Source organism: Camponotus floridanus, unplaced genomic scaffold (genome assembly GCF_003227725.1).
Source record: "Camponotus floridanus strain SB8 unplaced genomic scaffold, Cflo_v7.5 scaffold1, whole genome shotgun sequence".
Lineage (NCBI taxonomy): Eukaryota > Metazoa > Arthropoda > Insecta > Hymenoptera > Formicidae > Camponotus > Camponotus floridanus.
The window spans coordinates 7,526,194-7,548,260 of record NW_020229214.1 but is presented as its reverse complement, the minus strand read 5'-3'; the positions used below and the strand labels follow the sequence as shown (position 1 = coordinate 7,548,260).

The following is a 22,067-nucleotide window of genomic DNA, read 5'->3' as shown; positions in this document are numbered from 1 at the left end:
GCGTAGTCATAATGCTGATTCTTCTTCGTAATCCGGTCCAAGATTACTAATGCATCTTGGCAACCGGAACGTGGCGCGCATCGCGATAAAGTCACACACGATCTCCTGCGGTTTTAGCCGTTACGTAGATTATTACTTCAAAAAGTATTGAAGGAAAGAGGGGGAGGCAAATTACAATCCCGCTAGAGCGGTGATTGAATATATAATGGAAAGAATGGACCACAAGTCATTATTTTAGACCGACATAACAACGGAACTGATTTATCGTCTCATTCTTCTCTCTTTCTCTTTTTCTTTACAATGTTTCTAAAATAAATTTTGAAAAATTTTGTGCATTTTAATATTATACATATATACAGCAATTTTCAATTTTATATATCATTCAGTACATATATACATTTTCTTCCGTAATCTAAAATTGATCTATATTTTTTCTATTTTCTTTAATATTATCTTCTTAAGTCAATTTTAGAATAATTTTTCCCTAAAACAATTTTAAAATAACAGCTGTGATCTTAAATATATATAAGAATTTCATTCGGTTAGGCGAAATTGAGATTGATTATGTCAGCCAAAGTGAAAAGAAGTTTCGTGGCTCGATTTTTCACGCGATTATTACATCGAACTTTACGTGCATTCAAGCCTAAATAGGACAATTTGCTTGCATACCTTCAAAGACTCGGCAACCCCAGACTGTGTCTTAATTAAAAGTCGTAATTAAAAAGAATGCGTTATGTAAACTGTTGTCTCGACACAGCTGTTTCGAAACCTCGGTGAATTGAAATTTGATTTGAAAATACAATGGTATTTCGAAATATCGAAATAATTATAGTTCTGATAAATCTAATTCCTTATTTACTATTTTTTTATAAACTATAACGTCAATTATTAATCTATCATAGGATTTTATGAATTTAATTTCTGATTTAATTTATGTATATAGATTATTTTCCATCTATAGATTATTTTCTATCTTATGTATATTTATTGTATGATTATTTTCTCTTTTCAATTAATGTGCAATTAATTATCCAACAAAAAATTATATTTAGTGACAAATTATTACATATTAAATTACATATTTAGTGACAAATAATTTTTAAATTATTAAGCAATTATAAATGAAAAAAAGCGACTTTTTAAGAAATTAAATTGCAAAAACGAAATCTTATTTCTCTTCTTTAATTTCGAGTAAATTTAATTTTATCAGAATTAATTGTAAGGGCATTTAAAATTAGAAATAGGAAATTTACGACAAGTGATGATTTCTCTTGAGATTTTCTCTCGCTGAGGAAAAATCAATTTCTAATTAATCAAAGAATCTAGATGAAAGATTATTCGAGATACTCTGTATATAATCATATAAATCGATGATGTATTGACATTACGTGACTGGAGAATCGTACGGTTATTTTCTCGAGGAAAAATCAATTTCTAATTAATCAAAGAATCTAGATGAAAGATTATTCGAGATACTCTGTATAGAATCATATAAATCGATGATGTATTGATACGTGACTGGAGAATCGTACAGTTATTTTCTCGCTCGACTTGTCGAGGGACGGAGAGCAGAATTCATGTATCTACGTCATAAAACCTACGAGCATAAAACGACTCCGACTTTTTTTCCCACCCACAATGAATCCTGCACGGGTAAACTTTAACGGTCATCTTTAACAATCTCGCAGTACAATTTTCACGAGATTTATCGTCTCGATAGTATTCACCAAGACGAATAAATGCGCACTGGTTTCATTATATGCGACATTTCTTCACGTATATTCTTATTAGAATGCGACATTGTATAATTTAGAGATAAGAAACTTGGAAAAATATGTCGCCAAATGAAACGCTTTATTTTTCTTTTGATGTCGCAAACTTTAAATCTTTCTTAGTAATATAATAATAGAAATAACACATAAATCTAACAAAATAATTCCTTTTTATTTCTTCTAATCTTTCTATAGTAGTTTCTTTATTTTTAAGATAAAACAAAAAGTCCATCACGTATACAGAGTTTTTATTGAACTTTTTCAGCGTCATATAATATATTTAGAAGTAGAATTCTTCAATTTATATAATAAATAAATTTTTTAGAAATAATATGCGGATGTATTGTATCTCCAGAAATAGAAAATTTTTTAAAATAAGTGTGATATTTAAATGATTACTTTACATATATTATTCTTGCCAGTGATATTTCATTGTTTATCATATAATCGTGGAATTGTGATAAACTTAGGGAATAATTGCGCCAAGAGTATCAAGTAAATTTGCGTAAGTGTTAAGGATAAGCGCCAAACCAATCATTGCGTGTAATACCAGCAGATCAACTGCACACACAGTAATCGATTGCCAGAGTAAGTTTGATCGTCGAGTAAATTCACCAGAAAATAGAGTCATCAAGCACAATCGCGCTTTGCGATCAATTCCCTTGGTAATATATCAATCTTACAGCAGGATTATATACTATACGTTGTGGATACTCCTATCTCAATACCGCTCGTACATTAATTACAGAATCATCATACATTATGTGAAGCAATAACACATATTCCACGTGAAGATTTATAATGACAATAATTGGCACGATGAAAATAATTTTATTGTATATTTTTATAAGAATATAAATATTGTAACACAGAAATATATTCTTTTTATAATTATGTAATTATTTTATGTTATTACAAAGACTTATATACAAAATTACGATTATTTTACATTCCATAAATCATTGAACGTGTCACATAATTCCGATAAACTAATAATTCTTGTTCACTTCACTTATATATAATTATAAATAAATTTATTGTAATTTATTATTAATTTTTGCGTTAATTATTTTCATCTGAATATCTGTCTACTTTAATCGAAATTAAAATTTTCACACGAAATATGATCTCTTGAAAGGTTGTTTACTTATTAAATTAGGATTCAAATATTTTCCTTTAGAATTTATCCAATAATCTGTAATATTTAATACTTTTATGATAAGCACTATTACAAATAATACTAATATAAAAAATGATTTTCCAATTTTTCATTAAAATAACATTACAATTGTATATCAAAGTTCTCTAACATTTCATAAAATAGAAATTATGCTTTTATATTGTTAAAGAAAAGGAAGACTCTCAAGGTCTCCTCGATGCCATACATCTGCGTTAAAATGTGCGAGTGTTGTTTATATACAATACTAACACGCATCGAAGCGCGACCACTAATTTTACGCTTTTTTCTAAGATTTTCACTTTCTCAATCACTGCGATAAAATAAATGAAACAAAGTTACATTCGAAACTTGTACACTTTCGCAGTCTAGATAGACGATTATTAAAGACATGTTGTGTTTATTAAAGACATTTTCACATTTTATACGCTTAATATATTAAATATCTTTATGTTACTTAATTGCTTACCGTTATTTTTATCAATAAAAAATATTATAAAATATATATGTGTATATTAAATAAAATAAAACTTATTAATTATATAATAACTATAAAATCCCTGCAGGCAAATTATATTACTTTCTCGTATATTATTTTCTTGACAAGAATAATATTATTGTTATCATAATTTTTGATAAATTTGACGCATTTGATATACGCCATTCAATATTATTCCAAATGTACCGCCTTGATTCGACCACGAAGTTGTTTTTAAAATAGATATAAGCGAAACAATTGCGTTCAACAATTATGTAAAAATAAATTTCGTGTCGTCTGTCATTAATGATTTGATTTCGAAAATTTGTGCCCTGATGCGTGACCGCCTTTGTGACCATGTCTCTCATGATGATCGTGATGGCTCTCGTGTCCCTCGGCTGATTTGTGACCTTTCTTTTCCTGATGATGGTGGCCTCCGTCATGTTTCTTTTCCAACCCGCGATGTCCCTTGAAATAAAAAATTACATCATGATTTTAAAAACCGATTTATATAACAAATGTAAGCATCTTAATGATACAGAAAATAATTTTCATTATTTAATTATTTTAATTACCTCGTGATGTCCCGCATGCAGATGGCCTTTCTTTTCATGGCCACCCTTTTTGCCCTCATGCTCTTCGTGCCAACCACCATGCTTTTCGCTTCCTCCGTCTTCGTGATACTCGTCATAAAAATCATGTTTCTTCTCATATTCATCCTTGAAAAACAACAATTTATATATTAATCCAAAAAATTAAGAAAAAAATATATTTAGAGAAAATTTAACTTGTATTATTTTGTTTTTAAAAATATAATTAAATAATTTTTTTTTTCTACAAACTAGCACATTTAATAAAATTCATATTTACAATAAAGCGTTGAAAAAACAATTCAATTTAATTAATTGTTATTGTAATGTCGATAGCAAAATTGCGTCGACTATGTGGACGAAATCAACACAATTTCAAAAACGATTTATTAATATGTGCGTAACGTAATGTGTTGAAATTACATTATATCAGATATTATATCACATATAAGATCGTCACATATAGAAGCCCAGAGAATAATTCTGAAAATCAAAAACAGAAGCCTTATGTACACTTGATCTTGTAATCTCGAAAAGCTCTAATGTCTGCACAAGTATTTATCGTATTTTTCGGTATTATGAAAAAATCGCGATCAATGCGTCTTTTAAATAAGAACACGCGTGTCTTATATTATTAAAAAGAAATTAATTTCGTCGAACGACGAGAAACGACATGCATCACGTGACCCGTACCTTCTTGAAGACGCTGTGTTCTCCTTTCGTACTGTATCCCTTCTGGTGCTTCCCTTCTTCGCCGAACTTCGCATCCTTCTCGCCCTCCTCACCGTGATGCTCCTGACCGTAATGTCCAGCTTCTTCGTGCTTCTTGTCCGATTCGCCCTTTTCCTCGTCATATTCGTGCTTGTGCTTCTCCTTGTCGTGATGGCCCTTATCGCTTTTCTCAAACTCGTGAAAAGCCTTGTAACCCTTTTTCCCCCCAATCAAGAGATATATTTTATTGAACAGTTACATAACATTTTCTAACATAAACGAGAAATTGAATATTACGGATTGCCGTTAAGGATCGATCCGATAATAACGGGACATTAGAGAAAAACGGGAGACATTTATCTTGCGGGATCCACAGAGCCAAAGTCTCCGTTTCATGAAAAAGTGACAGGAACGTGACATTATTAGAACGTCAATTTCGACATAAAGAATGAAATCCTCGCTCATTTTCAGGATAATAATAATGAGAGAGATTCAGGAACATAAAGCGATATCGGGGACATTCGATACCGACACAAAGAGGTAAGATACTTTAATAGTTGCGCGCGAAATATATATCTATATAGACCGAGAAGTCTGTCTCGTTCCTCGGGAGCGATATTCGTGCAAAAACGACCGTGTAATAAATATTCCCGCGGTGGCGCAGGGGAGAGAAAGGGAGCTCCTATATTACGGACGATAAAAAAAAAAGAAAGAAACCGTCGACGACGTCGATGACAACGGCTTGAACGTCAATGGTCGTCGGGAGAACGAAGAGCGTTATACCTTGTCGCCTTTGTGACCGTGCGTGTCGTGGTGATCCTCTTCGTGTTTCGAACCGGCACTCTCTTCGTGATGTCTGTCACCGCCTGTTTTCGAATAAAATATAAATAAAGCTGCCAGCATCAACGGAGTAAAATATAAAGGCCGCGTTTAACGAGCCTCTCGATTTACATTGAGAAGAAGATCATTTACTCTTGAGAACCGTGCTGTACTCTCTATTGTACAACTTTCGCCTCTCACGGTGCCTCTCATGATTCAAAAAGATGGCTGTATATATTTGAAGATATTATATTTTCTCTTCAGGGAGATGACATCGACGCGAAATATCGGAGACGGAATTAGCTCCGCTTTGCTCGTTTGACGAAAAATGGAAGTGCGCGTGGGAAGCTTATTATCAATTGTGCTTCGCATTATAAGATTACGCAGAGTATTTCAATCTTTTACCTTTCTTAATATATTGTAAATCAACTCACACTGTTACTCTACAAACGCATTGTAAATTCCGTAAAGTTTATAAATAATAGAATTATTATGCTGCTTATAAATGACAGAATTATTTCAACTTTAAAGCAGAAGAAAAAGAAAATAACAATAAATTTGAACGCGCGCGCGAAAAAAAAATTGACGAGTAAATATAATAATATAATAAATGCATATATTGCTTAGAATTATTATGCTGCTTATAAATAACAGAATTATTTTAACTTTAAAGCAGAAGAAAAGGAAAATAACAATAAATTTGAACGCGCGCGCGAAAAAGAAAAAATTGAAGAGTAAATACAATAAACGCATATATCGCTCACCATATATTTTTAAAACAGTTCGAATACGCTTCTAATACTCTGGCGCATATAAATTAGCACGATCGATGGCAAATCTGTGTAATCCAGCAAAAGCTTCGTTCTCGCGATTGAATTTCCCCTCGTCAATGTCAAAAACGGTTATCTCGTCCACATTTCCGTCGTATAAAAGAGAATATGACACGTATGCAAATATAACTGATTTATAAATATTACTTGTATCCAATTTTCTAGTATATAAATAAATAATTTCTCTATTTAATTATACATGTATGATAAAATTTTCTCTTATATCTCGTGTATGTATGAATCAATTTTAATCCTCAAATGGCTAAAAATTGCAGCTAAAAATCACCGGAGAATCGAAATTATCAAAAATTTATAGAGCTAATATAAAGGCAATCAATTCCAAAATTATGTACAATTCTTAAAATTAATATAATATATATATAATTAATATAATATAATATAATATATATATATATATGATATTTATTTTATAATTTCTCTATATTAAATAATTTTGTTTATACATTGATTGACTTTTTATTATTCTCAATAAAAAAAACTCTTTTGTATTCTTGCGAATAAAAATTACATACCTCCGTGATTCGTAGCCTCCGCATTTTGATCCTTGGAAAACCGAAAATTGACCGGTGCTTTGCGTTCCTTTTTAATCGCTGGGGAAGCATCGAGAAGGGTTGCGAGAATCAATAGCAACCATAATATCCTCAAAACGTCAATGCGAGACGTCATTTCAATAACTTGCGTGAACGTCGATCAGGAAATGTGTCCGGAAGACAGGACGAGATCACTGAAATGCGTTCACTGCTGTGGCTTCGATTTATTGCCCGGATATTTCCTCTCGTCGCCCCTTTTTCCTTGTCGTCGTCAACCAACTGATCGTGTTTTTCCTGCCGTCGTTGAAAGGATTTCCCTCTTCCGTAGGATGACGGCGCAGAAGAGTGAGGAAAGATGCGTCTTCTTATTTTGTCGTCACGACTTTCACCTGTCGCGTTCTTTCTTTGCGACGCTATTTATATAGTGACGTTATTTATGAACAAAAAGTAAAACTACGAGCGAGATATATATCTTCTATCATTGACGCTTTGACTTTTAATTCATCGATGTGCACAGTTTTTTCTTATATTTTTATTAGCTCACTTCTAATTGTAACTTTTCCGGCACAATTTTGACTTTTAACTTATGACATTAGCATGTTTAAATTATACATACATATTTTAATTACACATATCTTGATTCTCATAATTTACAAACAATTATATATAAACAAGTATAAACAAGTATAAACGTATCATCGGTTTAATGTTTGAAATTTAAAAAAAAAATTCTTAACAATTCTTAAACGATTATAAAAATTATTTCTATCTGAGCAATAAAATAACTGTCACAATCTATTTACTTTTTCTTTTCCTTTTTCTATGTGCTTTATAGAGTAGATGGCTTCTCTCTTTCTCTAAAACGGTTTGTATACATGCGATATAAATGAGACACTAGAAAACGTAGCGACAAAAGGGATAAACGGATAAGAAGCGAAAAGAGCCGGTCAAAGGATGTGGGTGGCTCATGATCGATGGATATCAAATCCTTTACACTGAGCAAACATCAAGACCGTGACCGAGAAGACGGAGCCACTATGCCAACAATCTCTGTCTCTTCTTTCTTTTCACTTTCTTCCCAGATCCATTCATTTCGTTATAATGCAACCCTCGACTTTCCATCCACCGCATTGTTTCACTTGCGTCATCATTGTCACTATCATCACGTCACGGAAAAGCCAATGAATTATACAAAGAAAGGTTTTAATACGGCTTTCACATAATGAATCCTTCTCGTGTAGGATCGTTAAATGTTCTACCATTAATAAGCTGTTGTTGGCCACTGTTTCTCAACATCGTGGTTTGCTTTGCAACTCGAATGTTTCCCCAACATGACCACATCGAATATATTGTGCCAATAGGGGATCAAATATTTATGCAACGTTCGCGGTATTCTCCGCTGTTTCTCGTCGTCTATATGATTCCAATATCGATGCGAACATTTTAACATTTTATAATATCCAGATTTTAACGGCTTTTGATTTCTACTTTATTAATATTGAATAGCTTATAGAAATAGTTTAGAGAAATTTCAGAACCATTTGAATAAAATGAAGAACAAAGTTATCGAATGTTCTTATTCTTCGATATTTTTGTGATTTTCTTCGATATTTTTATGATTCCACAAAAATATCGAGATTTCTCGAATAATTAAAATGAAGCAGAAATGTAAAATAGATGATAATATTTTTAAAAATTTCAAAATTTTTCAAATAAGAAATTCTAATTCGAAATTTAGAGAATCAAGAATATCAATGTTAAAAATAAAAAAAAATGTCAACAATAAAATATCAATTTCTCCCGACGTTAGCGTTTATGAAAAAGAAATCTTCAAATCTAAAGCCAAAGAAGCTACAATAAGACAAGATATATCTAATATTTTCGGAATATGTATTATACCGATCGCAGAATGGGGTTGTCATCTCATGTGTGTCACTACCGATATATTATGTAATGCACAAATACCTTACGGAATTATATCTGGCTTAGCTGTCGCGACTAGCGGTCTGTTCACTTTGCGCGTCGGCTTTCCCTCGTTTTGACCCATTCGCGTTCTCATTCCAAGTGCAATCCGTAAACAATTTAACAAGATATCGGTAAACAAATTATTCACAGGTGTATAGTTACGTAGACGTAACGGTGACGGCGATGGCTGCCCCACTTGCATTCACAGGATGAACAGACACGGTCTGGGTTAATACGCGTAATTTAATTTTCATCATCCCCTATATAACAAGTGTCACGCGCCACGAGCTCCAATGGAACAATATTTCAATCAAAAGCGTAACGATCGTTTTCCTTCACGGGAGGAAATCGCCTTCTCCTTCAAAGGGATCTCTGTCTTTGTCTTTTTCAAAGTCCGTTCTCGATTATTTCATGTCTATTCATATGTCTTATTAACATGATATCGGTGAAAAGAAGAAAAATAATTTCGATGGTTGTTTGTGAACGACTTGGATAAATGTGGAGGTAATTGTTGTCGAAGATAAGATAAACTTCACGGGATGAGCGACGTTAAGTTCGAGAAGGACATGGAGGCCACAACTGAGAGCACGGATGATTATGTGCTTCACCTTCCACGTCCACTCAACCTCGAGGAGAAGAAGTACCTGTTGGCCGTGGAGAGAGGTGATCTGCCCAATGTGAAAAGGCTTCTGCAACTTGCGAATAAGGGCAAAGTAAACATGAATTCCGATTCAAGCGAGGACAAAGCTATTTCTACAAACAAAAGAAATTACTATAAATTGGCAAAGTGTTTGTCATTTTTTTTTAATACAGAGATTTCTATATTTTAATAAGAAAGGCAGCTTCTTTCCAAATAGAAAAATATTGATAAAATTATAATTTAAAATTATAATTTAATTAAACTTGATTATTTGATTTTATGTATCTATGATTAAAATCTAAAAAACACTTTGCGGATAAAAATTTTAATAGCAATTTTGTAAAATGAAGCAATGACCTTTCACGACATACACGTTCGATCATTTCAGGGAAAACAGCTGGACATGAATTGTGTGGACAGTTTAGGTCGTGGTGCTTTGACACTGGCGTTAGAAGCAGAAAATTTAGAGATGGTCGAGTTGCTCGTGGTGATGGGAGTGGAAACCAAGGACGCCTTGCTCCATGCCATCGATCAAGAATTTGTAGAGGCGGTCGAGCTATTGCTAGAACACGAAGAACTTCTTACGGCAAATCAAGTGATCGAAAATGGTAAATCAAAATCGACTTTCTCGGAAAATTAACACGCATAATATATCTAGATAATCGCAAAATTATAATTACAAATTCATATTAAAAAAGCATATTACTTCAATATTCGAATGTATCAATTTTAACTGATTTGAGTCGAATCACTTGTGAACGTAAAATCTAAATCTCACGTGAAAATGCGACTAATTCGCGACCCACTAAACGAAAGAATATGAAATCAATGGATGGGATTAATTCAAATCGTATTCATCCCAAAATTATTGCCTCAGAGCACATATATGTCTTTAAAATGTAGGAAAAAGGGATGTCGTAATGTTCGGGTGTGATATAATATGACATTATATGTGCATAAAATGAGAAATAGTATAGAAATAAATGATGATCCTATCCCCTATCTTTATCAGGCAATGGATCGAATCATTTAATCGATTTAAACCGAATTGTTTATCGAAACAAAATTGAAATATTACACAAATATTAATTTTTATCTTATCACTTTGATTCTATTTGAAATAATAGATGATATGACATAAAATAAATATTGCATCGAAAGTAATTCGTCGTAATTATTAGAAATTCAATTTTTGATAAATAATATATAAATGTATACATTTAGAATTGAATCAATAAATAACATTTTTAACGATTCTCTTGCATTGATCTTTGCTATTCTCATTTTCTCGGATCGCAGCTGAAAAGGAGATTATCCATAGTTGGCAGAAGGTTGATCCAGCATCGGCTAGATATCCAATGGACATGACACCCTTAGTGCTCGCAGCACAACGTAATAATTATGAAATCTTAAAGCTTCTATTGGACAGAGGAGCCACTTTACCGATGCCACACGATGTGAGATGCGGCTGCGATGATTGCCTTCAGGCAGCTACTGGTGAGAGAGACGCTGATAAACTTTATTTTACTATAAAGAACCTATAAAAATGCACAATTTATCGACAGAAAACAATTTACTTTGATAATTGAAGTCACCTCTTTTAGGCGATCCATTAAGACTGTCATCCACCAGGATATCCGAATACAAAGCTTTAGCGAGTCCAAGTTTGATAGCTCTGAGCTCTACGGATCCTCTAATGACGGCTTTTCGATTGAGCTGGGAACTCAGAGAATTAGCCATCTCGGAGCCGGAAAGTAGAGGCGAATACATGAAACTGCGACGACAAGTGGAAAAGCAAGTTTTTCATTGCAGAGAATGTTCTCCAGATATACTTTTTCTTTATACATTGATATAATCGTAATCTCGTTCCGAATAGATTCGCGGTCGATTTATTGCAACATGTTCGAACCACCATGGAACTGGATACCATCTTAAATTATGATCCTAAGGAAGAGAATGTCGAGCTCAGCAAACAATTGGCTCGACTGGAACAGGCTATTGAATATAAACAAAAAAGATTCGTTTCGCATTCTCACGTTCAACAACTCTTGGCAGCAATTTGGTAAACGATATTATTAAAACTTATTAATTGGATTAATTACACGAAGAATAAAAATGTTTTAAATATTTTTTAATCCAGTTAATTTAAATTTGATTCAAAGGTACGAAGGTGTTCCCGGATTTCGAAGAATGTCAACCACGCAAAGAGTCGGTATTCTTGTGAAAACGGCAGTTTTGTTTCCATTTTATTGTATGATATACTATCTGATGCCCGAGTCAAAAACTGGACGACTTATGCGAAGACCTTTCATGAAATTTTTAGTTCATGCGTCGTCCTATTTATTCTTTTTATGTAAGCTTAATTTTAAAATACTAACTGTAAATAGAACAGAAAATACAATTTTAGAAATTCATATTGATGCTATAGAGAAATAATAAAAGCAATATATCGTTACTTAATTAATAATTGATACATAACAATAAATGTATTTATAGTTATACTCATGCTGGTGTCACAGCGTGCGGAAGTGGAAATCGTTAGACTTCTAGGCACTCAGGAAATGAAGAGAAATCTCGAAGCTTATTTAGCTCGGCAAAGGGGCGCAGCTCCTACTCCTCTCGAAGGTATCGTCGTGCTTTACGTTTTTGGATTCGTATGGGAAGAGATAAGAGAGGTAAGCATACTCGACGAACTAACTTTAATTTTCCTTTCTACGTATTTTCTATATATATCTAAATTTATATATCTAAATCGACGCATCTTTTCAAATTTTTCAAGGTATACATCGACGGTCTAAAGTCTTATTTACGGGACATGTGGAATTTTATCGACTTTACCAGAAACATGCTCTACCTGGCGACCGGTGTTCTCAGACTGGCGGCTTATCTTCAACAACGTACCGAGATAGGAATAGATCCATCCGCCGCTTTGATACCGCGAGAGAACTGGGGCGATTTCGATCCGCAACTGATTGCGGAGGGTCTCTTTGCCGCGGCGAATGTTTTCAGTGCCCTGAAACTTGTCCATCTTTTCAGCATCAATCCACACCTGGGGCCGCTTCAGGTATCATATTTGTCAAAAATCTCTTTTCTTAGGTATATGCGTTGATCTCTTTTTTTTCAGAATCTCTTCTGCATCTACAATTGTAGTATTATAATAATCTTGATTCTAATAACACACAATAAATGCAGAGAACTGTACAATATTTATTTCTTTTCTGTAATATTTTTGATAAAATCAAAGAAAATTGTGATTTCTGTTTAGATATCGCTGGGCAGAATGGTGATCGACATTGTAAAGTTCTTTTTTATCTATACCTTGGTGTTATTCGCCTTCGCCTGCGGCTTGAACCAGTTACTGTGGTACTTTGCAGAGCTGGAGAAAAACAAGTGTTACAGTGGAATGTTAGATCCCTCGTGGGACGCCGGGAGTGATGCCTGCTTAAGATGGAGAAGGTGAATGGAATAATCGAATTGCCACGCGGAAGAGATGTACTCGTTTCCTTCTTTTCGAGCCACATCTCTGATACGCGCATGTGTGTGCATGTGTTTGTACAATCTAATAATCATGAAAAAATAATAGACCGCGTATCCTTGTCAAATATGTAATACTGAATTATTTATCAAGGCAATACCTTTCGTAGTATATATAATAAACATATATATCTTTGCCGAGAATAAGTTTTTTTAACATTTCTCTTGAAAAGAATCAACATTTTTTCTTGTTTTCCTTTTAAATATAATTTTAACATAATTATTATTTTTATTCAAATATATTATTTTAAACAGATTTCTCGTTAAATATTTTCAGATTCAGCAATTTGTTCGAGTCTTGTCAGAGCCTCTTCTGGGCTAGTTTTGGTATGGTTGGCATCGAAACCTTCGAACTCACTGGTACGTCTATTCATGTAATTCAAACAAGCAAAAGAAATCTTTCTGTTCTTGTTGTAACATCCTTATTTTACCGATTATAACAACCATCATTTTCTGTACACACTAATATTATTATTTTCAGGCATCAAGTCGTACACTCGATTCTGGGGCCTGTTGATGTTTGGATCGTATTCCGTCATCAACGTGATTGTCCTGCTAAATCTACTGATAGCTATGATGAGCAATAGCTATGCTGTCATCGAGGTAAGTATCCGATTCGAATGATATTCATGATCTGAAAGATCTCGTTAACGGAGACATCGACGCGATAGGAACATTCTGACACGGAGTGGAAATTTGCGCGAACGAAATTATGGATGAGCTACTTCGAAGACAGCGGAACTCTTCCGCCGCCCTTCAATATCTTTCCGCCACCGAAGCTGCTTTTCCGATTCTTCGGCTTGAAGAAGAAATCCATCGGTAGACATTCCAGCCAACGTCGACGTGCACGCGAACACAAGTGAGATATATTAAATCTTTTGAAAAAAAATAAGCAAAATAATATGAAATAAAATTTACTTTCTTATATTAATTGATAATAAGTAATAATTAATAATTAATATTCTAATGACTAATAAAAATTAATGTTAATAATTAATAATTATTTAATTATTAATCTGCAAGCAATGTGTTGTGTAAAGATAAAAGCGTATTTAGTTATATACGCGTATTCTTGCTATTAATATACGATTATTATTGTACATATATTATGTAGATATGGAGCTGTTATGAGAGCTTTGATATGGCGTTACATTGTGAACGCGCATAGCGAGCATGAGATGGAACCTGTCACTGAAGACGATGTACACGAACTTAAATCTGATCTGTCATCATGGAGATGCGAACTTTTGGACATTTTGCACAGAAACGGCATGGATATTGGCGATATCGATAAAAAAGAAAAGAGTGGGTATTCTTGTATAAATACTGACATTTTTCAACTTTTAAATATCAATTGCTAAAAATAAACGATAGCATAAAATTAAAACTTTCCTTGCCAAGAGATTTTAATATAAAACCATATTAAAACTCACACATGTCCTTGCTTCTTGTCTAGCCATACTGGGGAAGAAGATGAAGGTCTGGGAGCGAAGGCTTATGAAAGACTTCCAAGTAGCAGGTCCTGTAAATCCAGCTGACAGTGATCTTCAAGAAGAAATGGATCTTCAACAACGCGAAAACGAAAATAATGCTGAAAGATGGAGAAGAATCGCCAGATTAGCTGTATTAACTTCGGCTGAACATCGTTGGAATCAGGTACATGTATATATGAGATCTCTCTTATTGAGATCTTTCATAATATTAAAAAATCGAAGTTATGCTCGTCACACATGATCTTATAGGTCGTAACAAACGTAGTTAAAAGCTCGCAAATCGGTAAAAGCACCAGCAGGGCATCGCTGCAAAATCAGCAGAGCTTGAAGAGAGCGATGGAGGAGGCGAAACGTCTGACACAAAAGAGTCCACTGCTACCAGTCGTCCCAGTCGAATTACCAGAAACTACTGCGGCAACGATACTGCACGTCCTCCATGAAATCGTCGAAATCGATGATAATGCTAAAACTCCGAGAAGCAAAACTCCGGAACCGATTAGAAACGGCATCGGTTCACAACCGTTTGAATCCATTCTTCAGGTGCTAAATTGATAATTAACAACATTAACATAAAACATCAAAGTAAAACAATTTAATTTCTAAGCATATACAAATAAAAAAAAGTTCAGTTTTAAATAATTTAAAAAAATTTTGGAATCGATCTAATGTACTACGATAAAATATTAGATAATTATTCATTAAAAATTGAAACATTTCTTACAAGAATATTTTTTACGCAGCCTAAGCCTACATCCTCGGTTGATTTTGTTAACGAGACAACTACGAAAGCTGTAACGCCATTGTTACCACTTCGCACATCACCACCACGAGTGATCAAGAGGAAAGCACCTATTCAACCGAATATTCAGTCAACTGGTAATTTTTTTACAGAATTTAAATATGCATGAATTGCATTATATAAATATCATTTATATTATTAAAAATAAAATGATCATAACATAACGTTAACATCATCAAAAATATACCTCGTATTACAAAATATTATTTATATTTTATTATCACATTAATTTGTACACATGCATTATATTATTGCTAATATATATATATATATATATATATATATATTGCTCAATTATTTCTTTTTTTATTTTTTCTTTAGAACAATCATCAACTTCTACTCAATCCATGTCTACTACGAGTATTGCTCCGACTGTCTCCACTACATCTACAACTACTATCGCCACGTCAATGACTGCAACCACAACTACTATTACCGCTGCTACTACTACATCGAGTGCAACAATTATTTCTGCCACTACAAAGACCTCTACTGCCAAATCCACTACTCCCACAATCACTGCTGCTACTGCTACTACTACTGCAAAATCCACTACTACTGCAAAATCCACTACTATTGCTACTTCTACTACTGCAAAATCCACCACTACTGCTACTTCTACTATGACAAAAACTGTTTCTAGCTCTTCCACAGAAAGTCAAAGCAAACCCGCAGCGACTACTGTCACAAGTACATCCTTTACCAGCGTCAAAGATGGAAGCAGTTCAATCAGAGCACGACCGAAAGTTTCACATAGTCCTAAACTTTCGATTATTCCGTCGTTAACGATTGCCTCAGACAGTAACAAAGATAATGATAGAGAGAAGCTTGTAGCTATTACGCCGCGCAGTAAATCATCAAAAGGAGGGTGGCTTTAAATCTAAGGCAAAACATGATATTAATCAATTTAAATGACAAAATATATATTAATAAAATTCTATTACATTTAATATAATTCATAATGGGAAGATTTTTTTGTACATCAATGAAAATTTAAAAATACTTTAATTTTTTTTATATTTTTAAAGTTTTAAAATAATACGGAAACTAATTTTCAGATTTTTTAAATCTTCAAAAAAAATTTTATATTTACTATTTAAGCTATTTAATTTTTATTATGCATACATATTAAACATTAAAAATCGCAAAAATAGTTTGAGCTATAAAGAATTAATATTTTTTTCGCTAAAAGTTATTTTTAAAAGTTATTTTATTTAAAAAGTTACAGAGATGCGCATTGTTCCATATAACTACGTCAAAAAAGAATTAAAGGAACAAGGCTTATACATAGATAAAGTATTGCCTATTTATTTACCTTGACTACTGAATATATCCTATTTATGTAGCATATTATGATAATAATGTGTCGGCAGAAAATGTAATAGTTAAACATGATATGAAATTAATGCGCACGTACATTATACAATGCGCATTTTAATATAATTCGATACGAGTGTCCTTTTGTTTACGAGATAATACATTAAGTCCTTTTGTTTACGAGATAATACATTAAAAGATATCAAAAAAATTTAATCAAACTGACACATTTCAAGCAGCTTGCACGACCTTAGTCTGCGGGCCTTTCTGTGCTGAATTGATCTTATCGCCCAGTGACAGAGCCATGCCTTGGCTCTTGGCTCTGATACGAATATGTCCAACCACTGGTGCGTCGGGTTTATTTAACGGTTTTTCGATAGATAAATTCGCCAAGGCATCTTCACCGAATATCGATTTAGCATACATATTCGCCGCCATAAATCCACATTGTCCCGAGAGAGCCTATATAAACAGAAAATTGCAATTTAATAATCTGATAAAAAGTAAAAAAATTGTACGTACCTTTTCCGGCGTGAGACAACGCATATTTGTGGACTTCAACAAATGGGCAAGATACTCTCTCAAATCAGACAGAGTTGTGTTGACCGAGACTTTATTCTCCCATTCAAACTCGGCCCACATCTGGCGGAATTCCGCGTCGGTGCATGTTGCGGGAACTATATAATCCATGATATCGATGTGTATATCGTTGAGAACAACAACGCTTCTATCGGAACCTGCTCCTGATACATCATAAACTGCAAACAAAACAGAAATAGTCACGTAAATTACATCCGCCAGAATCGGCAACTTTCCAATCTAAATTGCTTACCGATATTTCCAAATATAATTCCATTTTCCGTAGACGCGACTTTCACGTTCGCCTTGATAGAGGCGAAATCCCTCGGTGCGAGTACGATAGGTTGCGGTCTCTCTACCAATTTCAGATCACCCATAGTAGCCAGTTCCAAGGTACAGTTCTGCAGAGTATCTTCTGTTTGATTGACTATCAATACGTCAAGCACGATATCATATTGATTGACATGAACCAAGGCTTCTGCATAAACCGGATCTGAGAAACCGGTGAGCTGAGTGACTTTACTTAAAACACTCGGCGCTGGTGCGTCTCCACTAGCGCCGGGTCGTCCTGCGACAGCTGCACTGAGACTCTGCTCGAATACATCGCCAGCACCACCAGCTAAGTCGGATCCCCGACTCAACTGTAAGAATTGAATCGCATCGTCGACTTGAACAATGCTGCCTGGTTTTTCTTTGGCCTTTTGATTTTGCGAGTCCTCTTCCGCTTTCGCAGTCAACATCCTGCCAAGAGCATCGCGACATCCCTCGGTGAAAACTTTTTGTACAATTGGTGTTGGACAAGCGAGCGATCTAAGGCACAAAGAGATCCTCTCCGCATCATCGTGTGTCATTGCTTTCATGGGAAGACCTGAACGGCCTAACTGTAGCATACTGGACATTATGAGCATCGCCTCCGCTTGCAATCTATTGCTCTTTTGAATGTTAGTTTCAAGCGTTTTATAACGAAGTGCTAATTTTGCCAATGTAGTAGCCAAGGACGCGCCGATAAAGAAATCACCTTCCATCATATATTGTACTAACGCTGGTCGCTTCTCCTCTTTCTTTCCTAATAAAAATTAATTCAAATTTATAATATATATAAAATATAATATACATGAAATATTGCTTAAAAAGTAAAAATTACTCACGTGCAGATGTAGCACTAAAAGCACTTTGAGTCGCGTATGTCCCATCAGATGTGACAAGTTGTGTTGGTGCAGCTTGTGAGTTACCATCTTCAGACTTTTCGCCGGCTTGACGTTTATTTTCTGCCTCAAGCAATGGCAATTCGCCTAATGCTGCACGTACGCGGCCCATCACGGCTTCTATATCTTCTTTCGATGTAGCGTATTCGCCAAGAATCCAAAGCGCGGCCCTGTGCACCTTTACGGACCGTATATGAGGGAATACCTAATTCATTAAAATCAAAATTAGATTCCGTTTATTATGCCAATTATATTTAATAAATGCACTAAATCATATACACACCTCTAAAAGTTTCTCCACAATCAATGGTCTAAGATTCTCGAATCTCTGTATAGCTTCACGAACAAATACAAGAACATCTGTAGCGGCCGCCTCGTTACTCTCCGATAGAAAATCTGTCAATACAGGAATTACGGTGGCAGCAACATCCGCAAACTTCATGGAACAAGCATGAAGGGTTCGTACCAAGAGTTGACGGTATCTACCAGCATCTTCATGCTCTCCGCCTGCTGTCCTGAGAACTTCCTTTTTTAAAAGTTGAACCATTTCCTCGATGGTACGAGTTGTGACCAAATCCATAGCCAGAGCTAAGGTCTTAGTTCTGACTTCTAAAGCTGGTGAGCCTATTTACAGAATACAAATAATAATAATAATAGTAGCATATAGAAGTTCCATTAACACAATGTATTATTGTGATTATCAATTATTGTGATTATACCTAAAACACGAAGCACATCCATCACAAGATCTTGAAGTACTCTTTCATAAACAGAGCTGTCTTTCATTGCGATTAGTCGGTCGAGTACAATGAGCTTGACATTGTTATCACTTTCTTTAACAACCAATTCGATATAGCAGGAGGCTGCAGCTTTGATCGCTGTTGGTGCACTGGAAAGAGTTACCAGTGTGCCAGCTGCTTCGTAACGCACTGCAGCACTAGGTGAATTTAGTAGACTGTAAATACATCTGATAAAGCGTGCTCTTTCTGATGGATTCGCAAGACAAACCTAGAACAAAATAATTTATTATATTAATAATTTGTGTCATTGAAGACAAATTATGCGCATTCATGCTTTAATAATAAATTTTATTTATTTATACCTTATATATTAACTCAACAATAACCAACTGTAATATGTCGCCAAAACTAGGTACTTGATCGAGACATGCAGCTAAATAAGCGAGAGCTCTGTTCTGATCAGCATGTAACAACATTAGGAATGCATTTCTTCTGCATGACATATCTTGCTCTCCTTCTAAATATTTTGCTATTAATTCTGGAGCATCTGGTATAAGAAATTCAAAGTTTCTGTAAATAGTAAAAATAGCAAGTACTGCATTGCGTCTGACATAAGAGTGTCTATGCTCTAGACAAGCAGTTATCGCTGGCATCAGCGGCTCGAGAAGTTCTGGCTCCTTCAGTTTGCACAAAAATCTACAAATAATTAAAGATTATATACAATTTCTTATTCTTATAATACGACGTATATTTTTGGTCACTCCTGTACACTTCTATACCTGAGAGTAGATCCCCTGACAAATTCATTGGGATGCTGTAAATCTTTCCTATATGCATCGCATACCAGGATCATCTCCTGCAGGAGCTTGCCATCGGCAGAAGTTTTTGGTACAATCTCCCAGAATATTAATAGCAGCTTCTTGATAGTGTGATTCTGCAGGGGTAGGACAAATCTGATGATCGTCATTAGCAGTCCTGGTAATCTTTCACCGCTCAAGATCATGTGAATGGTTTTCTTAAGCGAATCGATTTTCGTCTGAACACTTCCTTTCTCAAGATCCTGCTTCAGCTGGAGCTCGTTCAGCGGCTCCGTATCAGTTGGAATATTTATCAGAGTGTAACACGGCTGCTCGGTTATTGTACTCATTTTCTCGGTTCTTCGTGAACGGAGCACGTATCTACAATTAAGATTGAGAAATACACGTGACAATGCTCGATCTGTCAAAATTTACTCATTTAAATATCGTTTAAAGGACGAACGCAAAGGAAAACGGTATGCGCAGAGAGGTTTCTCTCTGATATGCGTGTCTTACGTGTCAATCTGCGAGCAGTGAAGAGGGGCCACGCTGCTCTTTCATGGAATGCTTTACTACACTAGCGACGCATACGTCCATTTACGTCATCTGGAACTACAATTAAAAATGTGAACATGAACTACAAAGCCAAAGTCCACGAAAGTTCTCAGAGGGTAACATATATGTGCACAATTTCTGATTCTGTTCCGTGCTATGTAAAAAATGCCTGTAGTACACGAAATGCCATCAGTGCTGTAAAGCAAAACGCATATGTATATAAATATAAATAAATTTTTAATTTTAATTTTTTAAATAAATTTTATGGTCCTCTCTCTCTCCCTTTCTCTCTCTCTCTACACATACACAAATAAACACACACACATATAATATCTATATGTATATATAGAGTATGACGCTACAACCTTATTCTGAAATATTTGCGTTGTGTTTAGAAATATATATATATATATATATATATATATATATATATATATATTATAATTTAAAACATTACATGAAATACACGCGCTGGAATTACATATATATATATATATATATATATATATATATATATATATTCTATGTGTACATAAATACAGATATATTATCTCTTTTCGAAAGATATGTTAACATTGAAAAATTTAAATATAATATATATTTAATTAATTGATTCATATCTATTTACGTCGTATCACAAAGTAAGAAGTTAAAATTTGACTTCAATCCCGAAAAATACTGTGATCTTCCAATGTAATGTTCAAAGATAAAATAAATATTTTTCTATACATTCAATGTCATATTTATATATTTTTATTTACAAAAAAACAAAATGTCTGGAAATGTTGTGGAATAAAAACCTTTTTAACCGTATTTCTATAAATCTTTTTAATTAGCAGTAAAATGATCTTTGATATTTATCAATCATTTTTTTTAATTATTTAAAAATTTAATTATTAATACATGTATAGAATTTGTTAAAGTAATCACTGTTTCTTCTGAAGCTTTTATAATTAAGCTTCGAAAAATATAGATGTTGCAAAATATTTTAAATATCTCTTCCTTTATATAAAATATAAAGAATTCATATGTTCTATTCTAATATAGTCAACATTATTTATATACTTTTATTATAATTTTCTTACCAGCATAATATTTTTATGCTTAATATTTTATATAATATAATGTACTAAATTATAAAATTTAATATAATTACAAAATAATATTATTATTAATAAATAGATTGCACACTGTCTTTTAGTTTCTAATTATTTCCAATCATTATGCATTTCTATCCAATATATTCTCTTCTTCGAGTTCTTGGATTATTATGGTTTATTGTATTCCTTTGTGTTAAAATTATAAGAATTATCATCATTTGTCATGTTTATTTCTTCCTATGGAGTCCATCGAAATACTTTCTATGGACATTTGTTCTCAGGTATAGATATTCAAATCACTGTAGTTGCCTTTTTCTCGATTATTGTCCCTTTTTCTTTTATTTTATTTAAAAATATTAATATAATTAATATAACAAATATTTATATAATTTTGGTATTTCTCTTAGTCTGATAC

At 33.7% G+C, this 22,067-nt stretch overlaps 3 protein-coding genes across 6 annotated transcripts; 1 reads left to right on the top strand and 2 right to left on the bottom strand.

Moving 5' to 3' along the window:
• Positions 1-3,591: 3,591 nt before the first annotated feature.
• LOC105251310 (histidine-rich glycoprotein) lies at positions 3,592-8,991 on the bottom strand. Of its 4 annotated transcripts, XM_025408377.1 has the most exons (7): positions 8,894-8,991; positions 7,732-8,341; positions 6,911-7,341; positions 5,512-5,594; positions 4,711-4,944; positions 4,003-4,146; positions 3,592-3,895 (listed from the first exon to the last, which is right to left on the bottom strand). In XM_025408377.1, exons 3-7 carry the CDS (start codon positions 7,062-7,064, stop codon positions 3,731-3,733), a joined length of 780 nt encoding a protein of 259 aa, XP_025264162.1. In that variant the 5' UTR covers positions 7,065-7,341; positions 7,732-8,341; positions 8,894-8,991; the 3' UTR covers positions 3,592-3,730. The 4 variants fall into 4 exon arrangements, with proteins under 4 accessions (XP_025264162.1, XP_011256303.1, XP_011256306.1 ...); XM_011258001.3 differs by lacking the exon at positions 7,732-8,341 and having other exon boundaries at positions 8,828-8,991; XM_011258004.3 differs by lacking the exon at positions 7,732-8,341.
• A 194-nt stretch (positions 8,992-9,185) lies between these two features.
• Positions 9,186-16,294, top strand: LOC105251309 (transient-receptor-potential-like protein). Its single transcript, XM_011258000.3, has 17 exons — positions 9,186-9,606; positions 9,922-10,141; positions 10,833-11,030; positions 11,138-11,327; positions 11,410-11,595; positions 11,696-11,886; positions 12,030-12,208; positions 12,313-12,597; positions 12,799-12,989; positions 13,345-13,427; positions 13,549-13,670; positions 13,739-13,926; positions 14,182-14,372; positions 14,524-14,723; positions 14,810-15,100; positions 15,301-15,436; positions 15,681-16,294. Exons 1-17 carry the CDS (start codon positions 9,433-9,435, stop codon positions 16,235-16,237), a joined length of 3,582 nt encoding a protein of 1,193 aa, XP_011256302.1. The 5' UTR covers positions 9,186-9,432; the 3' UTR covers positions 16,238-16,294.
• A 269-nt stretch (positions 16,295-16,563) lies between these two features.
• On the bottom strand, positions 16,564-20,539 carry LOC105251308 (coatomer subunit beta). Its single transcript, XM_011257999.3, has 8 exons — positions 19,980-20,539; positions 19,563-19,896; positions 19,180-19,468; positions 18,744-19,084; positions 18,404-18,665; positions 17,509-18,321; positions 17,199-17,434; positions 16,564-17,138 (listed from the first exon to the last, which is right to left on the bottom strand). Exons 1-8 carry the CDS (start codon positions 20,345-20,347, stop codon positions 16,908-16,910), a joined length of 2,874 nt encoding a protein of 957 aa, XP_011256301.1. The 5' UTR covers positions 20,348-20,539; the 3' UTR covers positions 16,564-16,907.
• Between the last annotated feature and the right edge of the window lie 1,528 nt (positions 20,540-22,067).